The sequence below is a fragment of the Lissotriton vulgaris genome, chromosome 12 (assembly GCF_964263255.1).
Source record: "Lissotriton vulgaris chromosome 12, aLisVul1.2, whole genome shotgun sequence".
Classification (NCBI taxonomy): Eukaryota; Metazoa; Chordata; class Amphibia; order Caudata; family Salamandridae; genus Lissotriton; species Lissotriton vulgaris.
The window spans coordinates 19,645,130-19,672,119 of record NC_141700.1 but is presented as its reverse complement, the minus strand read 5'-3'; the positions used below and the strand labels follow the sequence as shown (position 1 = coordinate 19,672,119).

Sequence of the window (26,990 nt, the reverse complement as noted above, 5' to 3'; positions counted from 1 at the left end):
CAATTTTAACTTCACTCTTTTCACCAGAGCACTGCCCTTTAATTTCCCATCCAGGATCATCATTCTCATCTGTTAGGATCATCGACTCTAAACATCGTCGGGCTCCTTGGCCTTGAGATAAGGTTTCAGCCGCAAAGTGATGATAAAAGAGGAGTCCCAGATGACGAAATGCCACCTAGCTTGGTGACTGAGGGGAATCCGCAATTTGTTCATAAACTGTTGTTATAATTCTTCTCTAGCTTAGTGCTGTCTCTCTTTCCCAGCTGGGTTAATTCACAGACTCGTCCAGGTTACACAATTTGGTTTTTAGACCCATGGATATATTTACTTGTGTGTAGTATTGATATATTAAAGTGCTGTCACAATTATAAATCACTAAACGTGGCACAGGGAGATTATTATTTGCCCAGGAACAAGCAGGAGATTAAATTAGTAGAGCCAAGAGTGTAGCAGACGTCTTCTTGGTTCAAAGGCTATTCACAGGCCCACCGTAATTATGCAAAAGAGGACGGGCAAATTGTGCGGCAGAGTTCACTTGATTATGTGGTACAAATTAATTATGCAGTGTAATGCAGGACATTCTGTCTTAGTATTACTTCATTATTTTCTCATTTTACACTTGGTAACACTGTTGGTGCATAGGCTGCCCCTCGTTAGCATCAGTTTAACACCCAAATATAGAAATAAATAGGTCACCAGTGAACCTTGGAAATGGGCCTTTAATTGCATGGCAACACGTCTTGCTGGGTCTTAGTAACTTTTGAACCGGTTGAGCAAGAAACATTTTTGGGGATAAAATCTGTAGATTATGTAGCAGATGTTGGATTATGTGGCAAATGTGATAAATCCATAATTATGGGAAAACCACCCTGGCCGCACAATTGCATACTTTCAGTGGCCCGACTATACATTTACCACTGCATTGCATTTAGGAGAATATACCATGTGACTGGGCACTTCTCTCCCAGGTAATATTAAGGGCCTGGTTATGACTTTAACGTTATTCCATTGGAGCGCCACACCAGCGCTCCGCGGTAGGACCGCCAAAGCCGTCCTCACACCGCCTGCCATATTACAACTGTATTCCTCGGCAGGTGAATGCACTGCAGCAGCCCCACTGCGGGGCCTTTCCAAGGCTCATAGGAGAGCCTTAGAACGGCACCGCTGTGGGACCACCGCTATACGTTCCTGCACAGGAAGGAGCGCACCATGTTATTCATTCCTTCCTGTGCAGGAACTGGGAGTGTAAAAATACAGGGGGGCACAATATGTGCCCCCTACATGTACCCCCATGCACAGAGGCACAAGGGCTCCTCTGTTATCTCACCACCACCCTCTTCATGGCAGTCTCACCGCCATGTAAAGGACGGTGGTGAGGCTACTCTTAACCCCTTTGCTGCGGCGGCTATTCCGCCGCAGCGCTAAGGGGGTGGGGCTGGCGCGCGGCGGTTCCGTGCTTGTGACGGAACTGCTCCGTCATGGCTCGCGGGTGAGCTGTGCTTGTGACGGAGCGGTTCCGTCACGAACCTGTCCGCCCATTAAATCGTCAGCGCAGGGGCGGAATTCGCGCCACGCAGGCGCGGCGAGCGGGCCGTGACAGAACCATTCCGTCACAAGCACAGCTCACCCGAGGCTTGTGACGGAACGGTTCCGTCACAAGCACGCAAGGAGTTAATATGCTTGGCGGTGCTGCAGCGGCTCCGCCAGCATATTGCAGCCTCTGAACGCTGTGCAGCCGCCGCAGGCTCATGGATCCCCAGCAGCTGCAGCTGTCCTGAGGCAGTCGAACCCCCAAAGCTGTAATACAGCGGGTGGACGCCACCGTGACTGCGGCGTTCCAAAGGACCGCCATCGGCGTAATCAAGCCCCGAGTCCGTGTTGTTATCCTGCGCTTTGAAGCAGTTTCTTAAGCGAATCAAAATACTCCCAATCTTGTCAAAAAGGGAGCACAGCAACAAGTTCGGAAAAGTGATGGCCCAAGAGCACACAATGTGTCCAAGTGGGAGTCCGGTGCAAAAAAAAAATGAGATGAACAAGACGTTAATATCATTTTATTTTTGTATGCTGTTATCTGAGCTAGGCCGGGCGGGTCTGAGCTCACCAGAGCAGAGTGAGGAGTGGGTTGCACTCCCTAAGTGTGCATGACTGTTTGGGAGGCCCTCTTGGGGCGGCCAAAGAGTCATGTGCTCTTAGCATGTTCTCCACCTGGCTGTGTTGCACAGCTCAGTGGAGAACATGCCCAGGCTCCCAGGCACTGCCTGAGAGGCCAAACAAGCCGCTCTGACCAATCAAGAGGCGGTTCTTGCAGAGTTGTGATTGGCTGGGAGAAGCTAAGTTTATTTTACTTATTTTTGTCACCCCGCCACCCCCGTTCCGAGGCGGCCTCCACTGCACTTCTTAAGATGTCATTTTCTGTGATTGCACACTATATGCAAATTAGGGGGGCTTCACACATTTTCTTTCTGCCTGGGGCCCCAAAAGTCCCCGGACTGGCCCGGCAGGCAGAGGCACACGCCTATCTCCCAGTAATATCTGCTCTGTGCCCAGGCCCCTGGGCCTCCCGCCGGGTTCACCGGTTGTTTTCAGTGCTCCACCTGGCTCAGACCCCCCTGGGTGCCTGCCCGCACCCTCTGCCCCCGGGGCGTGTGCCCCCTCGGCTGCCCGCCCTCACAGGCACCCGAGCCTGTGGCTTCGGTTCAGTCCCTGCGGCGGGCGGGGTGTGTCCATCCTGTGAGGATGCGGCTGAACTCATACCCTCGTAACTTCCTTTTTTCTGCGCACAGTGACAGGAGCGGCCGGGGTTCAAGGACACCGACTCTCACCTCCACACACCGGCCACAAGCTGCTGCCTCGAGGCGCTGCACCGCCGCCCCCATCGCGGGGCACTGGGACCTCTCGGCGCTTCAGAACCAGGTGAGTCAACAAAACCCCCCTTCAGGAGAGAAAGATCAGGAATGGGGAATAACATTATTCTCGGTGCAGCTCGGGAGCCTGCAATCCGCAGCATCGTTGCGTGATAGGAGCTGGCATGGGCCAGTCTTACAGCAATGGAAGGAGATTGGAAGTAGGGAGGCCTCCGCAGCAGGTGCACAAACCTTCCCAGCTACGTAACTGGGAAAATATGCGAAAGGCATGTTGTGGGGCGAGACGGCTGATCCTCTGCACCCGAGATCCTGGCCAAGGGCACCTCTTTGAGACGTCTCTGCATCCTCTCTCCTACCTGCCTCCAGGGGTCTCCGGGCTTCTGGTTGGAGGATGAGAGAGTGGGCGCCTGGGAGGGGGAATGGATGGCTGCAGGGCTTTTAATGGGATGAAACAACTGGGAGGTCTCTCAAAGCAGCACGGCCGATGCAATTAAGGGCATGGCTTAAAAACACGTAAGCTAAAAATCTATGCTCGGCATAGTGCGCCGCCCGACTGGTATTTTGGCGTTTCTGGCATTGCCTCCAAATACAACCAGTAACACGACACATACAACAAGCAGGAATATTGGCTTTGCCAGTGGTTGTTAGTTGCACAAGATAAATAAGCAACGACTATGGCTTCGTTGTGTACAATACTGAAAATGCTTCAGTTCTGAAATGATGAGACTGAAAGACCTATAACGAGTCTCTTTGAAGCTACATCTGAGGCAGTGAAGGGGGCGCCGCTGCTCACCCCGAGGGCAGAAATGGAGAACCCGATAGAGACCCGTCTCAGCACCTGCTTTTTGGAACGAATGTATGATGGTACAACGCACACATTTACAACGCATGCACTTCCAACACAGTTTTAATATCGCAACATCCACTACAAAATATTCCATTACATCGCATGACACTACATTGCATTTTTTAAAACTACCTTTACGACGCATTCCATTCCATTGCATACTACCTTTACAACGCATACCATTACAACTTACACCATTACATTGCATTTAAGGTAAGTATTGGATAGTGTATGGGTAAAAATTACTATTCTAACTCCAGGGGGTGCAGCAGTAGGGTAAGTATTGGATAGTGTAGGGGTAAAAATTACTATTCTAGCTCCAATGGTATGTGTTGTAATGGTATGCGTTGTAATGCCTGCATTTTAGTGACATGCAATGTAGTGTCATGTGCTGTAATGGTATGCGTTGTAATGCCTGCGTTGTAGTGTCATGCGTTGTAAAGGATGTTGTGATGTTATGCCTGCGTTGTAAGTGTAGTGCGATGTAATGGTTGCGTTAAAAAGATTTTTTCCCTTTTAAGACTGCTGGCGCTGAGCATCGGCAGGACCTGGCCCACTTAAAGCCCTGGATGGGTGGGTTGTGGTGGGGGGAGAGGGGTGGTATGAAAGGGAAAGGATGAGAACAGGAAAGATGGGATAGAGGAAGAAAGGGAAAGGCAAGTGATGGGAGAGGGGAGGGATGAGAACAGCGATGATGTGAGAATCACAGGATGAGAGAAGGATAAAAGGAGGAAAGGATGGGACGAGGGAAGGAGCGAGAGAAGAGGCACAGTGCGGGAACGGTGTGAGGGAGGAAGGATGGGAGCTTGGATGGTGTGGGAAGAGAAGTATGGGAGAGGGAAGGCACAGGAGGATTTTAGAGAGGAAGGGTAAGGGGGTGGAAGTAGGGAAGGTGGAAGAAAGGAAGGGTAAGGAGGCGGAAGTAAGGATGGTAGAAGAAAGGAAGGGTAAGGGGTGGAAGCAGGGAAGGTAGAAGAGAGGAACAATGAGGGGGATGGAAGCAGGGAAGGTAGAAGAAATGAAGGGTAAGGGGGTATGGAAGGTCGAAGACAGGCAGGGTGAGGGGGATTGAAGCAGGGATGGTAGAAGAGAGGAAGGGTGAGGGAGTGGAATCAGAGAAAGTAGGAGAGAGGAAGGACGAGGGGATGAAAGCAGGGAAGGTAGAAGAGAGGAAGGGTGAGGGGGATGGAAGCAGGGAAGGTAGAAGAGAGGAAGGGCGAGGGAGATGGAAGCACAGAAGGTTGAAGAGAGTGAAGGTGAGGGTAGCATAATCGGTTGTTCGCTGTTCCGGGACCGGTCCCGAGGACAGGGTGGCCGGTCTCAGGCAGTAAGTCACCAAAGGCATCAGTGAAAAGAAATGTCCCCAGACTTTCGGAAACCCGAGGCAGTCAGGCTGGCTTCTTAAGGCCCCCAGACCTTCAGAAACCAGTGGCAGTTAAGCTGGCTTCTTAAGGTCCCCAGACCTTCAGAAACCAGAGGCAGTCAGGCTGGCTTATTAATGCCCCAGACCTTTTGAAACCTGAGGCAGTCAGACTGGCTTCTTAATGCCCCCAGACCTTCAGAAACTAGAGGCAGTCAGGCTGGTTTCTTAATGCCCCAGACCTTTTGAAACCTGAGGCAGTCAGACTGGCTTCTTAATGCCCCCAGACCTTCAGAAACTAGAGGCAGTCAGACTGGCTTCTTAAGGCCCCGAGACCTTCAGAAACCAGAGGCAGTCAGGCTGGCTTCTTAATGCCCCCAGACCTTCAGAAACTAGAGGCAGTCAGGCTGGCTTCTTAATGCCCCCAGACCTTCAGAAACTAGAGGCAGTCAGGCTGGCTTCTTAATGCCCCAGACCTTTTGAAACCTGAGGCAGTCAGACTGACTTTTTAATGCCCCCAGACCTTCAGAAACCAGAGGCAGTCAGACTGTCTTCTTTTTTCTTTATTTTTTTTGATAAACTTTATTGTGCAATACCAATATCATTACAAGTATGGGCCTACAACCACAGGGGCCGGCCGCTAAAACATAAAAAGCAATCATAAAACATCACAGAGCAGCGACTGATCCCCTTGGGGTCCAGCGCAATACAGAATACAGTTCTCTGCAACCCAGGATGGAATCAGGATATAGTTATTTTCGATTTTTTTAGACAGGAACAAAAAGAAAAAACAGACAAACAAATCTCAAGGCGGAAAGCGTCATGGACAAGGTCGAGCTCCAACGGGGGGGACCTGCAATACAGGATAGATAATCAGGAGGGAAATACAGATGACCAGGGGGGGGGAGTCAGTGGGGAAGTCAGACAATCAGGAAAAAGAGTAAATACTTCCAGGAATGTCAGGATCAGGGAGACAGAGAAATGTCCGGATTGTCCTCAAACGGGGGTGTACAGATGTTCCCTCGATAAGCGTTCCATTGACCCCAGATTTTATTCCACGCACCTAGGTTTACCCCAAGCCAAATACACAGTCTTCTCTCTAAACATACACAAGTCCATATTCACCTTCCATACGGACACAGTGGGGGGCCGTTGGGAACCCCACAGCTGCGCAATATCCCTCTTTGCGATCATGTTCCCAAGGGCCGCCCACCGGGCCTGAGCGACGTTGTAATCATTCGGCTCCCATACATTCAGCAAGCACCTCCGAGCCTCAGGCAGCAGAGCGCCCCGGTGACACACTCCATTACCGCATGCACACGATTCCAATACTCCGCCACCTCTCGGCATTCCCAAATGATATGGAGAAAGGTAGCACTCAATCCACACCCGCGCTTGCATAACCCATCCGTGGAGAAGCCCATAGCAACCAAACGAGGACCAGTAACATATACCCGATGAAGAATTTTGAGTTGGATGAGACGGAGACGGGCGGGAATGGCGACCTCTTTCGGGGAAGACAGTGCTGACTGGGCTTATATGGGATTTCACAAGGGCCTATTATCAAGCCCATTATCGCTGCTTTAGCGGCAGTTTCCTGCCCATAAAAGCGGCGATAATGTATCGCCCTTTCTTGATAATATGGCCCAGAGTGACAATCTTTGCCCATCGCATATATCTGGCCAGCGTCGGCTATGTGCAAGCTGACTCTAGGGACTTTTGGATTCCATTGTCGGCGTCTCAAGGGGGGACGAGCTCCCTTAGGTAAGGTGCTCCCTCAAATATGGCGCTGAACTGGAGCCCTGTGTCCTTACGATTTGAGCTACGATGGAGATTCTCTCTTGAGTGGATGGCTTTGCAGGAGCCTCCTGGGGAGGGGTGGTGGAATGAGCCCCCTTGCTTCTGGATGGGGGGCACTAGCCAGCTTATCCTACTCTGAATGTGTGTGTGGGGGGGTCTCCTTCGATGCTGCATGTAGATGGGGGCGCAAAGCCTTCATACTTTTCCTCATCTGGCAATGTGACTGGGCACGTGCGCCCTGGAACCACACATGGCGAAGCGATAGTGCTGTTTTCTGACATGAGCAGCATTACGAAAACAAACTCTCGCTGAATAACAAATTACATGATAAAACGTGACGCTGCGGTAAATAATGGGAAGTTACTCAAGAAACAACGAAACTGTAGGGTAGCTCAGTGAGTAAAGAGCCCCACTACTGAGATGTTGTGTCACCTGCATGTAAGAGGTTTCTCTCCTCAGGTTCCATCCTTTTGAGGTCGATAATATGATTCGTGCAGAGTTAAAGGTGCCTTGTAAGATGACAGGGGTTTAATTCGAGTTTGGCACACAGGCCACAGTACAACAATGGTGGCAGATCCCATGGGTACCAGACGGACAGGCCGCCTGCACTATTGAGAGTTGGATGCACCGTCGTCTTCCTGTCAGTCCAGCCCGCAGGCTTCGATGGTGGAAGCCTTGATTCAACTGTCCGGCAGACACCAGCCCTTTGGAGTAAAGGGTGGGAAATCATCCACTCAACTGAGGATGGACTTTCTGGTGCACTTTTTTCCTGTTCTGGGCAGCCACGAAAAGCCAGTGCTCAACAGAAATGAAAGTACCCTAACACCCTGGGAGAAGGCTCCCGGGGTCATTAGGTATTTGATTTTCACAAACAAACTCCAGCTTTAGGAGTTTAGTTTTGGAAAATAAAAAGGTTTGCTGGAGGGCTGAATGGAAGATGGTTGCTGCTCAGGAAACTCACAGTGACTGAGGGTGTAATGAGAGGCGCCCTTGGACACTGAGGATGAAATGAGAGGCTCCCTTGGACACTGAGGGTGAAATGAGAGGTTCCCTTGGACACTGAGGGTGAAATGAGAGGTGCCCTTGTAAACTGAGGGTAAAATGAGAGGTGCCCTTGTAGACTGAGGGTGAAATGAGAGGCGCCCTTGTAGACTGAGGGTGAAATGAGAGGTGTCCTTGTGAACTGAGGGTGAAATGAGAGGTGCCTTTGGACATTGAGGGTGAAATGAGAGGTGCCCTTGTAGGCTGAGGGTGAAATGAGAGGTGCCTTTGGACACTGAGGGTGAAATGAGAGGTGTCCTTGTAGACTGAGGGTGAAATGAGAGGTGTCCTTGTAGACTGAGGGTGAAATGAGAGGTGCCTTTGTAGACTGAGGGTGAAATGAGAGGTGCCTTTGTAGACTGAGGGTGAAATGAGAGGTGTCCTTGTAGACTGAGGGTGAAATGAGAGGTGCCCTTGTAGACTGAGGGTGGAATGAGAGGTGTCCTTGTAGACTGAGGGTGAAATGAGAGGTGCCCTTCTCGACTGACGGTGTAATGAGAGGTGCCCTTGTAGACTGAGGGTGAAATGAGAGGTGCCTTGTAGACTGAGGGTGAAATGAGAGGTGCCTTGTAGACTGAGGGTGAAATGAGAGGTGCCCTTGTAGACTGAGGGTGAAATGAGAGGTGCCTTGTAGACTGAGAGTGAAATGAGAGGTGCCTTGTAGACTGAGGGTGAAATGAGAGGTGCCCTTGGACACTGAGGGTGAAATGAGAGGTGCCCTTGTAGACTGAGGGTGGAATGAGAGGTGCCCTTCTCGACTGACAGTGTAATGAGAGGTGCCTTTGTAGACTGAGGGTGAAATGAGAGGTGCCCTTGTAGACTGAGGGTGAAATGAGAGGTGCCCTTGTAGACTGAGGGTGAAATGAAAGGTGCCCTTGTAGACTTAGGGTGAAATGAGAGGTGCCCTTGTGAACTGAGGGTGAAATGAGAGGTGCCTTTGGACACTGAGGGTGAAATGAGAGGTGCCTTTGGACACTGAGGGTGAAATGAGAGGTGCCCTTGTAGACTGAGGGTGAAATGAGAGGTGCCTTTGTAGACTGAGGGTGAAATGAGAGGTGTCCTTGTAGACTGAGGGTGAAATGAGAGGTGCCCTTGTAGACTGAGGGTGAAATGAAAGGCGCCCTTGTAGACTTAGGGTGAAATGAGAGGTGCCCTTGTGAACTGAGGGTGAAATGAGAGGTGCCTTTGGACACTGAGGGTGAAATGAGAGGTGCCTTTGGACACTGAGGGTGAAATGAGAGGTGCCCTTGTAGACTGAGGGTGAAATGAGAGGTGCCTTTGTAGACTGAGGGTGAAATGAGAGGTGTCCTTGTAGACTGAGGGTGAAATGAGAGGTGCCCTTGTAGACTGAGGGTGAAATAAGAGGTGCCCTTGTAGACTTAGGGTGAAATGAGAGGTGCCCTTGTAGACTGAGGGTGAAATGAGAGGTGCCCTTGTAGACTTAGGGTGAAATGAGAGGTGTCCTTGTAGACTGAGGGTGGAATGAGAGGTGCCTTGTAGACTGAGGGTGAAATGAGAGGTGCCCTTGTAGACTGAGGGTGAAATGAGAGGTGACTTTGGAGACTGAGGGTGAAATGAGAGGTGCCCTTGTAGACAGAGGGTGAAATGAGAGGTTCCCTTGCAGACTGAGGGTGCAATGAGAGGTGCCCTCGTAGACAGAGGGTGAAATGAGAGGTGCCTTTGGAGACTTACGGTGAAATGAGAGGTGCTGTTGTAGACTGAGGGGGAAATGAGAGGTGCCATTGTACACTGATGGTGTAATGAGAGGTGCCCATGTAGACTGATGGTGTAATGAGAGGCGTCCTTGTAGACTGAGGGTGAAATGAGAGGCGCCCTTGTAGACTGAGGGTGAAATGAGAGGCGCCCTTGTAGACTGAGGGTGAAATGAGAGGCGCCCTTGTAGACTGAGGGTGAAATAAGAGGTGCCCTTCTCGACTGACGGTGTAATGAGAGGTGCCTTTGGACACTGAGGGTGAAATGAGAGGTGCCCTTGTAGACTGAGGGTGAAATGAGAGGTGCCTTTGTAGACTGAGGGTGAAATGAGAGGTGCCGTTGTAGACTGAGGGTGAAATGAGAGGTGACTTTGGAGACTGAGGGTGAAATGAGAGGTGACTTTGGAGAATGAGGGTGAAATGAGAGGAGCCCTTGTAGACTGAGGGTGAAATGAGAGGAGCCCTTGTAGACTGAGGGTGAAATGAGAGACACCCTTGTAGACTGAGGGTGAAATGAGAGGCACCCTTGTAGACTGAGGGTGAAATGAGAGGCGCCCTTGTAGACTGAGGGTGAAATGAGAGGTGCCCTTCTACTGACGGTGTAATGAGAGGTGCCTTTGGAGACTTGGTGAAATGAGAGGTGCTGTTGTAGACTGAGGGGGAAATGAGAGGTGCCCTTGTAGACTGATGGTGTAATGAGAGGCGTCCTTGTAGACTGAGGGTGAAATGAGAGGCGCCCTTGTAGACTGAGGGTGAAATGAGAGGCGCCCTTGTAGACTGAGGGTGAAACGAGAGGCGCCCTTGTAGACTGAGGGTGAAACGAGAGGCACCCTTGTAGACTGAGGGTGGAATGAGAGGTTCCTTGTAGACTGAGGGTGAAATGAGAGGTGCCTTTGTAGACTGAGGGTGAAATGAGAGGTGCCCTTGTAGACTGAGGGTGAAATGAGAGGCGCCCTTGTAGACTGAGGGTGGAATGAGAGGTGCCCTTGTAGACTGAGGGTGGAATGAGAGGTGCCTTGTAGACTGAGGGTGAAATGAGAGGTGCCCTTGTAGACCCACGGTGAAATGAGAGGTGCCTTTGTAGACTGAGGGTGAAATGAGAGGTGTCCTTGTAGACTGAGGGTGAAATGAGAGGTGCCCTTGTAGACTGAGGGTGAAATGAGAGGTGCCCTTGCAGACTGAAGGTGCAATGAGAGGTGCCCTTGTAGACTGAGGGTGAAATGAGAGGCGCCCTTGTAGACTGAGGGTGAAATGAGAGGTGCCCTTGTAGACTGAGGGTGAAATGAGAGGTGACTTTGGAGACTGACTGTGAAAAGAGGGGTGCCCTTGTAGACTGAGGGTGAAATGAGGGGTGCCCTTGTAGACTGAGGGTGAAATGAGAGGTGTCCTTGTAGGCTGAGCGTTGAATGAGAGGTGCCTTGTAGACTGAGGGTGAAATGAGAGGTGCCCTTGTAGAATGGGGGTGAAATGAGAGGTGACTTTGGAGACTGACTGTGAAAAGAGGGGTGCCCTTGTAGACTGAGGGGGAAATGAGAGGTGCCCTTGTAGACTAATGGTGTAATGAGAGGCGTCCTTGTAGACTGAGGGTGAAATGAGAGGCGCCCTTGTAGACTGAGGGTGAAATGAGAGGTGCCTTTGTAGACTGAGGGTGAAATGAGAGGTGCCCTTGTAGACTGATGGTGTAATGAGAGGTGCCCTTGTAGACTGATGGTGTAATGAGAGGCGTCCTTGTAGACTGAGGGTGAAATGAGAGGCGCCCTTGTAGACTGAGGATGAAATGAGAGGCGCCCTTGTAGACTGAGGGTGAAATGAGAGGTGCCCTTGTAGACTGAGGGTGAAATGAGAGGTGCCCTTGTAGACTGAGGGTGAAATGAGAGGTGCCCTTGTAGACTGATGGTGTAATGAGAGGTGCCCTTGTAGACTGATGGTGTAATGAGAGGCGTCCTTGTAGACTGAGGGTAAAATGAGAGGTGTCCTTGTAGACTGAGGGTGAAATGAGAGGTGCCCTTGTAGACTGAGGGTGAAATGAGAGGTGCCCTTGTAGACTTAGGGTGAAATGAGAGGTGCCCTTGTAGACCGAGGGTGAAATGAGAGGTGCCCTTGTAGACCGATGGTGTAATGAGAGGTGTCCTTGTAGACTGATGGTGTAATGAGAGGCGTCCTTGTAGACTGAGGGTGAAATGAGAGGCGCCCTTGTAGACTGAGGGTGAAATGAGAGGTGTCCTTCTACTGACGGTGTAATGAGAGGTGCCTTTGGAGACTTTCGGTGAAATTAGAGGTGCTGTTGTAGACTGAGGGAGAAATGAGAGGTGCCCTTGTAGACTGATGGTGTAATGAGAGGCACCCTTGTAGACTGAGGGTGAAATGAGAGGCACCCTTGTAGACTGAGGGTGAAATGAGAGGTGTCCTTCTACTGACGCTGTAATGAGAGGTGCCTTTGGAGACTTACGGTGAAATGAGAGGTGCTGTTGTAGACTGAGGGAGAAATGAGAGGTGCCCTTGTAGACTGAGGGTGAAATAAGAGTCGCCCTTGTAGACTGAGGGTGAAATGAGAGGTGCCCTTGTAGACTGAGGGTGAAATGAGAGGTGCCCTTGTAGACCTAGGGTGAAATGAGAGGTGCCTTTGTAGACTGAGGGTGAAATGAGAGGTGACTTTGGAGACTGACTGTGAAAAGAGGGGTGCCCTTGTAGACTGAGGCTGAAATGAGGGGTGCCCTTGTAGACTGAGGGTGAAATGAGAGGTGTCCTTGTAGGCTGAGCGTGGAATGAGAGGTGCCTTGTAGACTGAGGGTGAAATGAGAGGTGCCCTTGTAGAATGGGGGTGAAATGAGAGGTGACTTTGGAGACTGACTGTGAAAAGAGGGGTGCCCTTGTAGACTGAGGGGGAAATGAGAGGTGCCCTTGTAGACTAATGGTGTAATGAGAGGCGTCCTTGTAGACTGAGGGTGAAATGAGAGGCGCCCTTGTAGACTGAGGGTGAAATGAGAGGTGCCTTTGTAGACTGAGGGTGAAATGAGAGGTGCCCTTGTAGACTGATGGTGTAATGAGAGGTGCCCTTGTAGACTGATGGTGTAATGAGAGGCGTCCTTGTAGACTGAGGGTGAAATGAGAGGCGCCCTTGTAGACTGAGGATGAAATGAGAGGCGCCCTTGTAGACTGAGGGTGAAATGAGAGGTGCCCTTGTAGACTGATGGTGTAATGAGAGGCGTCCTTGTAGACTGAGGGTGAAATGAGAGGCGCCCTTGTAGACTGAGGATGAAATGAGAGGCGCCCTTGTAGACTGAGGGTGAAATGAGAGGTGCCCTTGTAGACTGAGGGTGAAATGAGAGGTGCCCTTGTAGACTTAGGGTGAAATGAGAGGTGTCCTTGTAGACTGAGGGTGGAATGAGAGGTGCCTTGTAGACTGAGGGTGAAATGAGAGGTGCCCTTGTAGACTGAGGGTGAAATGAGAGGTGACTTTGGAGACTGAGGGTGAAATGAGAGGTTCCCTTGCAGACTGAGGGTGCAATGAGAGGTGCCCTCGTAGACAGAGGGTGAAATGAGAGGTGCCTTTGGAGACTTACGGTGAAATGAGAGGTGCTGTTGTAGACTGAGGGGGAAATGAGAGGTGCCCTTGTACACTGATGGTGTAATGAGAGGTGCCCATGTAGACTGATGGTGTAATGAGAGGCGTCCTTGTAGACTGAGGGTGAAATGAGAGGCGCCCTTGTAGACTGAGGGTGAAATGAGAGGCGCCCTTGTAGACTGAGGGTGAAATGAGAGGCGCCCTTGTAGACTGAGGGTGAAATGAGAGGCGCCCTTGTAGACTGAGGGTGAAATAAGAGGTGCCCTTCTCGACTGACGGTGTAATGAGAGGTGCCTTTGGACACTGAGGGTGAAATGAGAGGTGCCCTTGTAGACTGAGGGTGAAATGAGAGGTGCCTTTGTAGACTGAGGGTGAAATGAGAGGTGCCGTTGTAGACTGAGGGTGAAATGAGAGGTGACTTTGGAGACTGAGGGTGAAATGAGAGGTGACTTTGGAGAATGAGGGTGAAATGAGAGGAGCCCTTGTAGACTGAGGGTGAAATGAGAGGAGCCCTTGTAGACTGAGGGTGAAATGAGAGACACCCTTGTAGACTGAGGGTGAAATGAGAGGCGCCCTTGTAGACTGAGGGTGAAGTGAGAGGAGCCCTTGTAGACTGAGGGTGAAATGAGAGGCACCCTTGTAGACTGAGGGTGAAATGAGAGGCGCCCTTGTAGACTGAGGGTGAAATGAGAGGTGCCCTTCTACTGACGGTGTAATGAGAGGTGCCTTTGGAGACTTACGGTGAAATGAGAGGTGCTGTTGTAGACTGAGGGGGAAATGAGAGGTGCCCTTGTAGACTGATGGTGTAATGAGAGGCGTCCTTGTATACTGAGGGTGAAATGAGAGGCGCCCTTGTAGACTGAGGGTGAAATGAGAGGCGCCCTTGTAGACTGAGGGTGAAATGAGAGAAACCCTTGTAGACTGAGGGTGGAATGAGAGGTTCCTTGTAGACTGAGGGTGAAATGAGAGGTGCCTTTGTAGACTGAGGGTGAAATGAGAGGTGCCCTTGTAGACTGAGGGTGAAATGAGAGGCGCCCTTGTAGACTGAGGGTGGAATGAGAGGTGCCCTTGTAGACTGAGGGTGGAATGAGAGGTGCCTTGTAGACTGAGGGTGAAATGAGAGGTGCCCTTGTAGACCGACGGTGAAATGAGAGGTGCCTTTGTAGACTGAGGGTGAAATGAGAGGTGTCCTTGTAGACTGAGGGTGAAATGAGAGGTGCCCTTGTAGACTGAGGGTGAAATGAGAGGTGCCCTTGCAGACTGAAGGTGCAATGAGAGGTGCCCTTGTAGACTGAGGGTGAAATGAGAGGCGCCCTTGTAGACTGAGGGTGAAATGAGAGGTGCCCTTGTAGACTGAGGGTGAAATGAGAGGTGACTTTGGAGACTGACTGTGAAAAGAGGGGTGCCCTTGTAGACTGAGGGTGAAATGAGGGGTGCCCTTATAGACTGAGGGTGAAATGAGAGGTGTCCTTGTAGGCTGAGCGTTGAATGAGAGGTGCCTTGTAGACTGAGGGTGAAATGAGAGGTGCCCCGTTAGAATGGGGGTGAAATGAGAGGTGACTTTGGAGACTGACTGTGAAAAGAGGGGTGCCCTTGTAGACTGAGGGGGAAATGAGAGGTGCCCTTGTAGACTAATGGTGTAATGAGAGGCGTCCTTGTAGACTGAGGGTGAAATGAGAGGCGCCCTTGTAGACTGAGGGTGAAATGAGAGGTGCCTTTGTAGACTGAGGGTGAAATGAGAGGTGCCCTTGTAGACTGATGGTGTAATGAGAGGTGCCCTTGTAGACTGATGGTGTAATGAGAGGCGTCCTTGTAGACTGAGGGTGAAATGAGAGGCGCCCTTGTAGACTGAGGATGAAATGAGAGGCGCCCTTGTAGACTGAGGGTGAAATGAGAGGTGCCCTTGTAGACTGAGGGTGAAATGAGAGGTGCCCTTGTAGACTGAGGGTGAAATGAGAGGTGCCCTTGTAGACTGATGGTGTAATGAGAGGTGCCCTTGTAGACTGATGGTGTAATGAGAGGCGTCCTTGTAGACTGAGGGTAAAATGAGAGGTGTCCTTGTAGACTGAGGGTGAAATGAGAGGTGCCCTTGTAGACTGAGGGTGAAATGAGAGGTGCCCTTGTAGACTGAGGGTGAAATGAGAGGTGCCCTTGTAGACTGAGGGTGAAATGAGAGGTGCCCTTGTAGACATAGGGTGAAATGAGAGGTGCCCTTGTAGACCGAGGGTGAAATGAGAGGTGCCCTTGTAGACTGATGGTGTAATGAGAGGTGCCCTTGTAGACTGATGGTGTAATGAGAGGCGTCCTTGTAGACTGAGGGTGAAATGAGAGGCACCCTTGTAGACTGAGGGTGAAATGAGAGGCGCCCTTGTAGACTGAGGGTGAAATGAGAGGTGTCCTTCTACTGACGGTGTAATGAGAGGTGCCTTTGGAGACTTTCAGTGAAATTAGAGGTGCTGTTGTAGACTGAGGGAGAAATGAGAGGTGCCCTTGTAGACTGATGGTGTAATGAGAGGCACCCTTGTAGACTGAGGGTGAAATGAGAGGCACCCTTGTAGACTGAGGGTGAAATGAGAGGTGTCCTTCTACTGACGCTGTAATGAGAGGTGCCTTTGGAGACTTACGGTGAAATGAGAGGTGCTGTTGTAGACTGAGGGAGAAATGAGAGGTGCCCTTGTAGACTGAGGGTGAAATAAGAGTCGCCCTTGTAGACTGAGGGTGAAATGAGAGGTGCCCTTGTAGACTGAGGGTGAAATGAGAGGTGCCCTTGTAGACCTAGGGTGAAATGAGAGGTGCCTTTGTAGACTGAGGGTGAAATGAGAGGTGACTTTGGAGACTGACTGTGAAAAGAGGGGTGCCCTTGTAGACTGAGGCTGAAATGAGGGGTGCCCTTGTAGACTGAGGGTGAAATGAGAGGTGTCCTTGTAGGCTGAGCGTGGAATGAGAGGTGCCTTGTAGACTGAGGGTGAAATGAGAGGTGCCCTTGTAGAATGGGGGTGAAATGAGAGGTGACTTTGGAGACTGACTGTGAAAAGAGGGGTGCCCTTGTAGACTGAGGGGGAAATGAGAGGTGCCCTTGTAGACTAATGGTGTAATGAGAGGCGTCCTTGTAGACTGAGGGTGAAATGAGAGGCGCCCTTGTAGACTGAGGGTGAAATGAGAGGTGCCTTTGTAGACTGAGGGTGAAATGAGAGGTGCCCTTGTAGACTGATGGTGTAATGAGAGGTGCCCTTGTAGACTGATGGTGTAATGAGAGGCGTCCTTGTAGACTGAGGGTGAAATGAGAGGCGCCCTTGTAGACTGAGGATGAAATGAGAGGCGCCCTTGTAGACTGAGGGTGAAATGAGAGGTGCCCTTGTAGACTGAGGGTGAAATGAGAGGTGCCCTTGTAGACTGATGGTGTAATGAGAGGTGCCCTTGTAGACGGATGGTGTAATGAGAGGCGTCCTTGTAGACTGAGGGTAAAATGAGAGGTGTCCTTGTAGACTGAGGGTGAAATGAGAGGTGCCCTTGTAGACTGAGGGTGAAATGAGAGGTGCCCTTGTAGACCGAGGGTGAAATGAGAGGTGCCCTTGTAGACTGATGGTGTAATGAGAGGTGCCCTTGTAGACTGATGGTGTAATGAGAGGCGTCCTTGTAGACTGAGGGTGAAATGAGAGGCACCCTTGTAGACTGAGGGTGAAATGAGAGGCGCCCTTGTAGACTGAGGGTGAAATGAGAGGTGCCTTTGGAGACTGAGGGTGAAATTAGAGGTGCTGTTGTAGACTGAGGGAGAAATGAGAGGTGCCCTTGTAGACTGATGGTGTAATGAGAGGCACCCTTGTAGACTGAGGGTGAAATGAGAGGCACCCTTGTAGACTGAGGGTGAAATGAGAGGTGTCCTTCTACTGACGCTGTAATGAGAGGTGCCTTTGGAGACTTACGGTGAAATGAGAGGTGCTGTTGTAGACTGAGGGAGAAATGAGAGGTGCCCTTGTAGACTGAGGGTGAAATAAGAGTCGCCCTTGTAGACTGAGGGTGAAATGAGAGGTGCCCTTGTAGACTGAGGGTGAAATGAGAGGTGCCCTTGTAGACCTAGGGTGAAATGAGAGGTGCCTTTGTAGACTGAGGGTGAAATGAGAGGTGACTTTGGAGACTGACTGTGAAAAGAGGGGTGCCCTTGTAGACTGAGGGTGAAATGAGGGGTGCCCTTGTAGACTGAGGGTGAAATGAGAGGTGTCCTTGTAGGCTGAGCGTGGAATGAGAGGTGCCTTGTAGACTGAGGGTGAAATGAGAGGTGCCCTTGTAGACTTAGGGTGAAATGAGAGGCGCCCTTGTAGACTGAGGGTGAAATGAGAGGTAGCCTTGTAGACTGAGGGTGAAATGAGAGGTGTCCTTGTAGACTTAGGGTGAAATGAGAGGCCCCCTTGTAGACTGACGGTGTAATGAGAGGTGCCCTTGTCGACTGAGGCTGAAATGAGAGGTGCCTTTGGACACTGAGGGTGAAATGAGAGGTGCCTTTGGACACTGAGGGTGAAATGAGAGGTGTCCTTGTAGATTTAGGGGGAAATGAGAGGTGCCCTTGTAGACTGACGGTGTAATGAGAGGTGCCCTTGTCGACTGAGGCTGAAATGAGAGGTGCCTTTGGACACTGAGGGTGAAATGAGAGGTGCCTTTGGACACTGAGGGTGAAATGAGAGGTGACTTTGGAGACTTAGGGTGAAATGAGAGGTGCCCTTGTAGACTTAGGGTGAAATGAGAGGCGCCTTTGTAGATGGAGGGTGAAATGAGAGGCGCCCTTGTAGACTGATGGTGAAATGAGGTACTGTTGTAGACTGACGGTGTAATCAGAGGTGCCTTTGGAGACTGATGGTGAAATGAGGAGCGCCCTTGTAGAGTGAGGGTGAAATGAGAGGTGCCCTTGTAGACTGAGGGTGAAATGAGAGGTGTCCTTGTAGATTGAGGGTGAAATGAGAGGTGCCTTTTAGACTGAGGGTGAAATGAGAGGTGTCCTTGTAGACTGAGGGTGAAATGAGAGGTGCCCTTGTAGACTGAGGGTGAAATGAGAGGTGTCCTTGTAGATTGAGGGCGAAATGAGAGGTGCCTTGTAGACTGAGGGTGAAATGAGAGGTGTCCTTGTAGATTGAGGGTGAAATGAGAGGCTCCCTTGTAGACTGAGGGTGGAATGAGAGGTGCCCTTGTAGACTGAGGGTGAAATGAGAGGTGCCTTTGTAGACTGAGGGTGAAATGAGAGGTGCCCTTGTAGACTGAGGGTGAAATGAGAGGCGCCCTTGTAGACTGAGGGTGGAATGAGAGGTGCCTTTGGGCACTCAGGGTGAAATGAGAGGTGCCTTTGGACACTGAGGGTGAAATGAGAGGTGCCCTTGTAGACTGAGGGTGAAATGAGAGGTGCCCTTGTAGACTGAGGGTGAAATGAGAGGTGTCCTTGTAGATTGAGGGAGAAATGAGAGGCTCCCTTGTAGACTGAGGGTGGAATGAGAGGCTCCCTTGTAGACTGAGGGTGGAATGAGAGGTGCCTTTGGAGACTGAGGGTGAAATGAGAGGTGTCCTTGTAGACTGAGGGTGAAATGAGAGGCGCCCTTGTAGACTGAGGGTGAAATTAGAGGCTCCTTCGGACACTGAGGGTGAAATGAGAGGTGCCTTTGTAGACTGAGGGTGAAATGAGAGGTGCCCTTGTAGACTGACGGTGTAATGAGAGGTGCCTTTGGAGAGTGACGGTGAAATGAGAGGTGCCTTTGGACACTGAGGGTGAAATGAGAGGCGCCCTTGTAGACTGAGGGTGAAATGAGAGGTGCCTTTTAGACTGAGGGTGAAATGAGAGGCTCCCTTGTAGACTGAGGGTGGAATGAGAGGCTCCCTTGTAGACTGAGGGTGGAATGAGAGGTGCCTTGTAGACTGAGGGTGAAATGAGAGGCGCCCTTGTAGACTGAGGGTGAAATGAGAGGCTCCTTTGGACACTGAGGGTGAAATGAGAGGTGCCTTCGGACACTGAGGGTGAAATGAGAGGCGCCCTTGTAGACTGAGGGTGAAATGAGAGGTGCCTTTGTAGACTGAGGGTGAAATGAGAGGTGACCTTGTAGACTGACGGTGTAATGAGAGGTGCCTTTGGAGAGTGACGGTGAAATGAGAGGTGCCTTGTAGACTGAGGGTGAAATGAGAGGTGCCTTGTAGACTGAGGGTGAAATGAGAGGTGTCCTTGTAGACTGAGGGTGAAATGAGAGGTGCCTTGTAGACTGAGGGTGAAATGAGAGGTGCCCTTGTAGACTGAGGGTGAAATGAGAGGTGCCCTTGTAGACTGATGGTGAAATGAGGTACTGTTGTAGACTGACGGTGTAATCAGAGGTGCCTTTGGAGAGTGACGGTGAAATGAGAGGTGCCTTGTAGACTGAGGGTGAAATGAGAGGTGCCTTGTAGACTGAGGGTGAAATGAGGAGCGCCCTTGTAGACTGAGGGTGAAATGAGAGGTGCCTTGTAGACTGAGGGTGAAATGAGGAGCGCCCTTGTAGACTGAGGGTGAAATGAGAGGTGCCTTGTAGACTGAGGGTGAAATGAGAGGTGCCCTTGTAGCAGAGCCTCCTCTCAAAGCGTCTAGGTCCCTGTAAGGCAGGCAGAGCTATTTAAATGTGCCTTCCCTGCCCTGCAGGAGCAAAGTATAAATTGTCACACTCAAAAACGGCCTCATAGTTATTACATATGCACTGTGCAACAGTACTGATGATATATTCCAGAGTGCACGTGGGCACTCTCAAACTAGTTTAGACTATTACAAATCTGCAGCCCCCAGTGACAGACTAAAAGCCTCTCGCGCCGCAGAGAAGTTGGAACACCTCGACTGGGATTGAGTCAATTACGAGCCTCTGCCTTCAAAACAGGAACCCGACTTTGGGAGGGTTTGAAGCTCGCCCCTGATTTCTCGTGTAAGTCAGTGACATGTCATTGGCAAGACTTTTCCGTTTGTGCAGCAGGTGCAGGGCACCGGGGCCCAGAGAGGCTCCCTGAACCCTGCAGCGGCCAAGAGGCCCGTTTCCTTCCTGGCACCTGGGCCATGGCACTCTGGCCATGCCTCGATCCATTCCTTGTGTTGGACCTCGTGTGGGAGCCACAGTGTGATCAGGGGCTGAAGAGCTGCCGCTGCTCTGGGTTCATGGGCTCTGCTTCTGGAGCGCAGACCAAGTTAACGCCTTTTGCGCTTGACTGGCACGGCAGCCAGACGGGGTGGACCAAAGCTCAATCATGGATGCCAGGCATCTCCTGGCACAAGAGCTGGTGTCCTGGTGCTCTGGAGCAGTGTGGAACTCACCATGGTCTCACAGGTCCTTGCAAGCTGATGAGATGCGTTTCTCCTCTGCTGGACAGAGGAGTCAAGGACACCTCTTCACAGCAGGGGTGTCCTTCCCTCAAGGCCTCACAGCAGCACTAGGAGTGGTGCGATATGTCCAGGCTACGTCCCTGGGTTAGTAGGAAGGCAGGAGGGCGCGGACTCTGCTGCTGGATATCGGTAACAACTCCTAGAACACGGACTGCTCATGGAGAGTGGTTTGTATACACAGAACCGACCAATCAGCTCTTGAGCGTTGTCCCTTCACGATAATCTAGGCTGCCAGCTCCAGAAACTTGCTCAGAGAGAGGGTCCTTTCAGTGCCCGCTCGACCTCCGAGACAAGCTCTAGATTCTCAAGCTCGACCCCCAGTGGAGCTGATATTGGACATGCTCACTGAATCGAAAATCTAAATTTTAACTAGCCAGGAGATCAACATAGGGTAGAGCGCAGACCTTCCAGAGCCACCGGGCAGCATCATTGTGGAAGAATAAAAAGTAATAGGGGGGGTGCTTGAATCGACTTTAGCCGCCGGTAGTTGCATAGGCCCTTGTTTATTACACACCGTGCCACTCCAGAGGCCAGTCAGATGCAGACCAGCCTTGGCCCTGCTCCAGTAGGGACAGTCAACCCCACCTCCCAGGCCAAGTTCCCTCCACATGGGCACACAACCACCGCAGGCTGATTTTGGCAGCACCATGGCTGCCATTGTTGTTGGGTGTATCCTGATACTTGGATGCGATGCCTTGTAATGGAGACCAGGCAGATGACATGTGATCTTTTAGTTTATCCACAGGTCACCAAATTCTGGGCTGTCGGAAGGCGTCTATTACTCCTCTTTTGCCGAACGCCTCGTTCTTTTGTCATCCCCTTCCAACGCTTTTCTTTTACCAAGATGGTGCTGCCTTTTGAGCAAAGGGGACCGACCCTTCATACAACAGCAGGACTAAACTGTGTGGTGCTGCTGAAGGGATGGCGTTTTAGGACACTAACTTTAAAATATGTATAATAGAGGTTTCTTTTGAGTATGCCAAGTTTGAAATGTTCAGGAACGCCCAGACACAGAGATGCAATAGGAATGCTTAGTTTGGACCTCAGGTCCTTCTCAAGGCTTTTTGGTATAATGGAGGGTGTTTCTCTCATTGGTTATTTCAGCTGATAATTGGCGTGAAAAAGAAGTTCCTTGGTTAAAGTTTTAAAAATGAATGAATATATTCAAACTAATTGATCTGGTGGGAGGTCCCTAGCAGCCTGACACATGCTTTGCCGGTAGACTGACCCTCTCTGCTGCCAGCTCTCTTGTCTTTCTAAGCAGTGTCCCCTTTCACTGTCTCTGTCTCCACAGACTGCTGGTGACCTGCTGGGAGCCTGGAAGAACCAATCACCTCCCTGGTTGTGGCTCCTTTGGTGCACCTCCTACAACGATGGGATTGGACCACGGCCTGGACATCTGCCTTCAGTTTGTGGCCAAGAGGAATGTCAATATCATCCTCCTGCATTACAACGTGACGGGGAAGTTGGGCCGGCGCAAGCCACTGGCGGACGGTGGCATGGACATCATGAAGCTACTCTTCATCGCCATCAGCTGCCTGATCGTGCTGGAGAACCTGCTGGTCCTCTTGGCCATTGTCAAATACATGCGCTTCCGTCGCTGGGTCTCCTACTGCATCGCCAACATCACACTGAGCGACCTCTTGGCCGGCATTGCCTACCTCTTCAACCTCTGCATGTCTGGCAGCATGACCTTCCGGCTGAGCCTGAACATGTGGTTCTTCAGAGAAGGGGTCCTCTTTGTGGCCCTGGCTGCCTCCATCTTCAGCCTCCTCATCACCGCCATGGAGCGCTACACCACCATGGTTAGGCCCATTGCTGAGAAGGAGATCACCAAAACAATCCGGGTCTACGGTCTCATTGGCCTCTGCTGGCTGTTGGCCATCATCATCGGAATGCTGCCGCTGCTGGGGTGGAACTGCGTGTGTGACTTCCAGGAGTGCTCCAGCCTCCTGCCACTCTACTCCAAGAAGTACATTCTAGTCTGCGTCATAATGTTCAGCCTTATCTTGCTTGGAATCATTCTGCTGTATGGCTCCATCTACCACCTTGTGAAGGCCAGTGCCACGCGGGTAGCCATTACCAACCAGCGGAAAAAGTCCTTCAAGCTTCTGAAGACTGTTCTGATGGTCCTCGGAGCCTTCATCGTCTGCTGGAGCCCGCTCTTTGCCCTCCTACTCTTGGACGTTTTCTGTCAATCCCTGACTTGTGACCACCTTCGAGGGATGGACTGGGCTCTGGCCCTGGCTGTGCTCAACTCAGCAATTAACCCTCTTATCTACTCCTGTGGCAGCATGGAGGTGCGCAAGGCCGTCCTCAAACTCCTCTGCTGCATCTGCATACGAGCCGGTGTCCGGGGCCCGTCAGACTGCTTAGTGTTCAGTGACATCACCTCAGGGTCATCAGATTGCTCACGACGCCACCGTGACAGCGTGAGGCTCTCCAGAGCACTTAGCATCAGATCCAAGGAGCCACTGACCAGCATCTCCAGCGTTCCAAGTGCCTGAGCCTGGAACCTAACTTTTACTTGAATCAATCCATTAGGGCTCTGGTGCTTCTCATCGCAAAGGCAAAAGGCTTGTCTCAGGGAGTAGGTTTGTGATGGAAGTGAGACTGAATCAAACACAAGCCTTAGTTTTTATTCAGTCAGACATTAAGTGGAGGAGAAATGGGTGGCACTGGACAGAAGTGATGAAGGACAATCGCTGAAACTGACAACGGTTTGGCGGCAAGTGGACGGAAAGTGTATGTTCTTGATAAGTAGCCTACATGTGTACAGAGAAATATTGTTATAAACTTCTTGTATGTCTCATAACTCCTTAAATGACATAATTCAGTATATTTTTGGTTGAAAGTGATAAATGTATTTTGACTCTCGCTGCCCTCTTTCATGTCTGTATTTTGAAGTCACTTCGAGGTCACCCTTCCTTTCTTTGGTTTAAAGACCATCATATTGGGGCTGGTTTGATCTGGGATGTCTTAGATATTGTGTTCCATGAGCAGGTTAATAAGGATCCAGCTCAAGAGCAGTTTCTCTTGAAAAACTGCCCAGCAAGCTGTGAATCGCAGGCACCACCTCGTCCAACAAACATGCGGCTTAGCAGACATGTCTGATGACAGTGAATCCCTCATTGGCATACGCAACCGACAAGGAAATCAGAAATTGTAAATTGATACTTGTAAGAAAGAGGCCATTCCAGTGAAGGGCACCTTGCTTAGCCCTCTAGGTAAATGGTAACAGGTTCACAAGCTCAGATATAATGGTTTGTACAAACAGTTTAAAGGGGACATATAAAGTCGTGTTAAAAATAAGGTACTATTCACCTATTTTCTAACAAATATAAAAATATAATTTAAATCCTATACATTTAGGCCACAATTCACCCTAACCCTAAAACCAACCGTGACTCGAATATTATCACAACCATAAGCCTTAAACCCCGGTTTCAACCCTCAGAATAACCAAAACCCCCACCCATCGCTAAGCCCCAACCCCAACGCTAAACCAAACCCCTGCCGTTTGGGGAACCCTTCTACGTGCCTAACCTTCAGCCCCAAACCACAACTCTTGCCCTTACGTTGAAAGTATTACGTTTCAGTCCCTTACCTCTAACCAAAATCTCAATTTATGTTTACTAAATTTTTAGTATTCAATAAATATGTTGAAATATACAAAATTGTTAGCTCTCTTAACAAGCATTTGCAATGCAATAGGTCTTGCGTTTACGCGAGTTTGAGCTATTGACATTGCAAATGACAATGCCTTTTATTTTTGTTTTCGTTTTTAAAACGTAAATAAAAGGCATTGTCATTTGCAATGCCAATAGCTTAAACTCGTGTAAATGCGAGACCTATTGCACCTTTTTGTGTCTGATCCCACCCTGGTCCCTGGATAGTTGAGAGCAGTAACCTTTGCAAACGCACACTGCACTTGAAAGATCTACCTAGGTTTAATGCCATGAATTTGGTCCTTGCTTTATTTGTGGAAGCGCATTTTCTCTCTACAGAAGTGTGAAAAACGATTTAATAAACCCCACTAGTACTGTACAAATATGAGTTAATCTCCCCCTGGAATGGATCCGAGTGAACCTGGTTATAGAGGGCGGAATTCCCTTTTCTGGAGGGGATTAACTCACATGTTTACTACCTACCTCTGTGAGCTGGGGTGGGGTTTAGCGGGTGTTGGGTGCTTGGAGGGGTGATGAGATGGAATCGAAGGGTGCGGCTGATAGGGTTGGGTATGGGTAGGGAAGGGGAAAGGGTACCGGAGTGGTGGAGCGTGATGTCCCACCCCCCTTGCTGAAAAAATGGTGTTCGTTCCCCCGGGTAATCTGAGTGTGTGAACAAATTTCCACTCTTGACGGAGTGGAGTAAAATCCCATACAGTAATCCCACTCTGCTCGGCTAGTAAGTGACCCTCAAAGGTTCGTCGTGTCATTTAAACCATCTTGTAGCTATGCTACAATCTGATTTATGTCAATTGTAAACAAACAGGGGGGTTCGAATCTGAAGAATTCCGATTTTCACGTCCTTTGTCCACACACGTGGACCTGCCTTATGAAAAGCTTCTGGTAAGAACAACTGTGTTCTGACTTCTGGTGCAACGTTTCATTTCTTTGTTTGTAGTTAGCGTTTGATTTTAATAATTGGCGATTTGGAACTGCTGCCAAATAATTCTTCTTCTTTTGATGGCAGTGAAGTTCTAAACCATGCATCCGTATTCTGGCTCACAACACTGGCTTTGAAATCCTTGCGACGAGGCAACACGAAAAACAAGTTAGGTTATGAAAAAAACTCACCGCCGCAGCCCGGCTTGAACAGGAAGCCAGGCAACCTGTGTTGGGACGGGGCCCCAAAAATACAGGAAGCTGACGGGAGCCTACCCCGCAGGTGCGAGACCTAAAAATGGCCCTTACACAGATGTGCACAGGTCTAAGTAAGTGGTCAGATGCACACAGGGTTGTCTTAGGGCCCAGAGGTACACAGAGCTATGTAAGGAAGCAGATGCACACAGGGCTGTGTAAGGGACCAGGGCCTGACCCCCTGGCCCTCCAAAAGCAACATCAGGCAAAAAGGTAATATCCTACACAAGCTCTCAGCTTGTGGATCTAAACAACACCATCAACATCCATCACTGTCCCCATTTTAGCTTGGACGTATTAACTAACAGAACATCCTCCAGACGCCCCAACTGTTCGTTCAAACTAGCCCGAACTACTGTGTCCCTACTCTCCAGCGCTCATCCGCCTCACTTTAATCCCAAACCCATTTATTTCGCTCTCATAAATGCTCGTTATCTTCCCAAGCATACATTTTAAATACATGAACTACTTAATAACCACAATTTAGATATTTTATTCGTAACTGAAACGTGGGGTGATTCTTCAGCTGGTCCTGACTTCTGCGCTGCCACCCCCGAAGGATATTGCGTACTTAGACAGGATAGACTTCTAAAGAAGGGTGGTGGGTTGGAGATTATTTATTGAGATAAATATGCAATAAAAATTGATACAATTAACTCACCGGTCTGCGAAGCACTGACCTTCTCTATCATGCTGTCAAATACCCAATCGTTCAGAGGAACACTGCTCTACCGCCCACCAGGCTCTCGAGCGGACTTTATTAAAGCATTAGATAACCTAATAGAACCAACAGCAGAAATTCCCGACTATACCATCTTGGGAGATTTTAATTTTCATTTAGAATCCTTAAATTATAAGGAATCTTCTTCCCTTATAACAGACCTACTATCAGTAGGCTTACATCAGTTAGTCACAAAACCCACTCGTATGGCGGGTCACACAGTGGATGGACTTTTTACTAGCAATAGTAACATCTCTCTATCCTCTGTTTCACCCCAGACCTGGACAGACCACTCTGCAATAATTTGCACTATTCAGATCAGAAATCCCAACTTTAGGTACACGGGCTCTCGCACCCCTAAACAGCTTCGGGCATGGAGGAACATCAACGTCCATCTCTTGCAAACAACTCTCTCCTCCACCCAACAGAAAGCTACAGTAGATCCTGATATAGCGGCCAATAACTACTCCTCCTAGTTACATAATGCCTTTAGTACTATAATACCACTCAAGAATGTCTCCACCAATCGAAGTGCCCCTTCCGCCCCCTGGTTTTCAGAGGCTCTAGGACTCGAGAAACAATGGTGCAGAAATCTAGAGAAACAATGGCGCAAACATTATGATAACAATGCCAAAGAACTATATAAGGACGAATTGACCAAATATAAACATCTCATCATTGCAGAAAAAGCAAATACTATCTTACACAAATAGAGTCAGCCCAAAATTCCACCAAGCAGCTATCTAAGGTGGTCACCAAACGTTCTAGTCCACCCACAAGCACAGCCATAGATGTTTCGCCGGTCCTTTGTAATTCTCTTGCTAACTTTTTTGAAGACAAGGTTAATCA

The 26,990-nt window shown here is 50.0% G+C and overlaps 1 protein-coding gene across 1 annotated transcript; it reads left to right on the top strand.

Moving 5' to 3' along the window:
* The first annotated feature begins 2,783 nt into the window (after positions 1-2,783).
* S1PR4 (sphingosine-1-phosphate receptor 4) lies at positions 2,784-23,435 on the top strand. The gene is made up of 2 exons (XM_086946760.1): positions 2,784-2,913; positions 21,853-23,435. The coding sequence occupies exon 2, from the start codon at positions 21,932-21,934 to the stop codon at positions 23,063-23,065; it is 1,134 nt and encodes a 377-aa protein (XP_086802886.1). The 5' UTR covers positions 2,784-2,913; positions 21,853-21,931; the 3' UTR covers positions 23,066-23,435.
* Positions 23,436-26,990: the final 3,555 nt, after the last annotated feature.

Bases quoted from the DNA above. Each gene is read 5' to 3' on its own strand.
- S1PR4 (XM_086946760.1), top strand. From the start codon at position 21,932: ATGGGATTGGACCACGGCCTGGACATCTGCCTTCAGTTTGTGGCCAAG.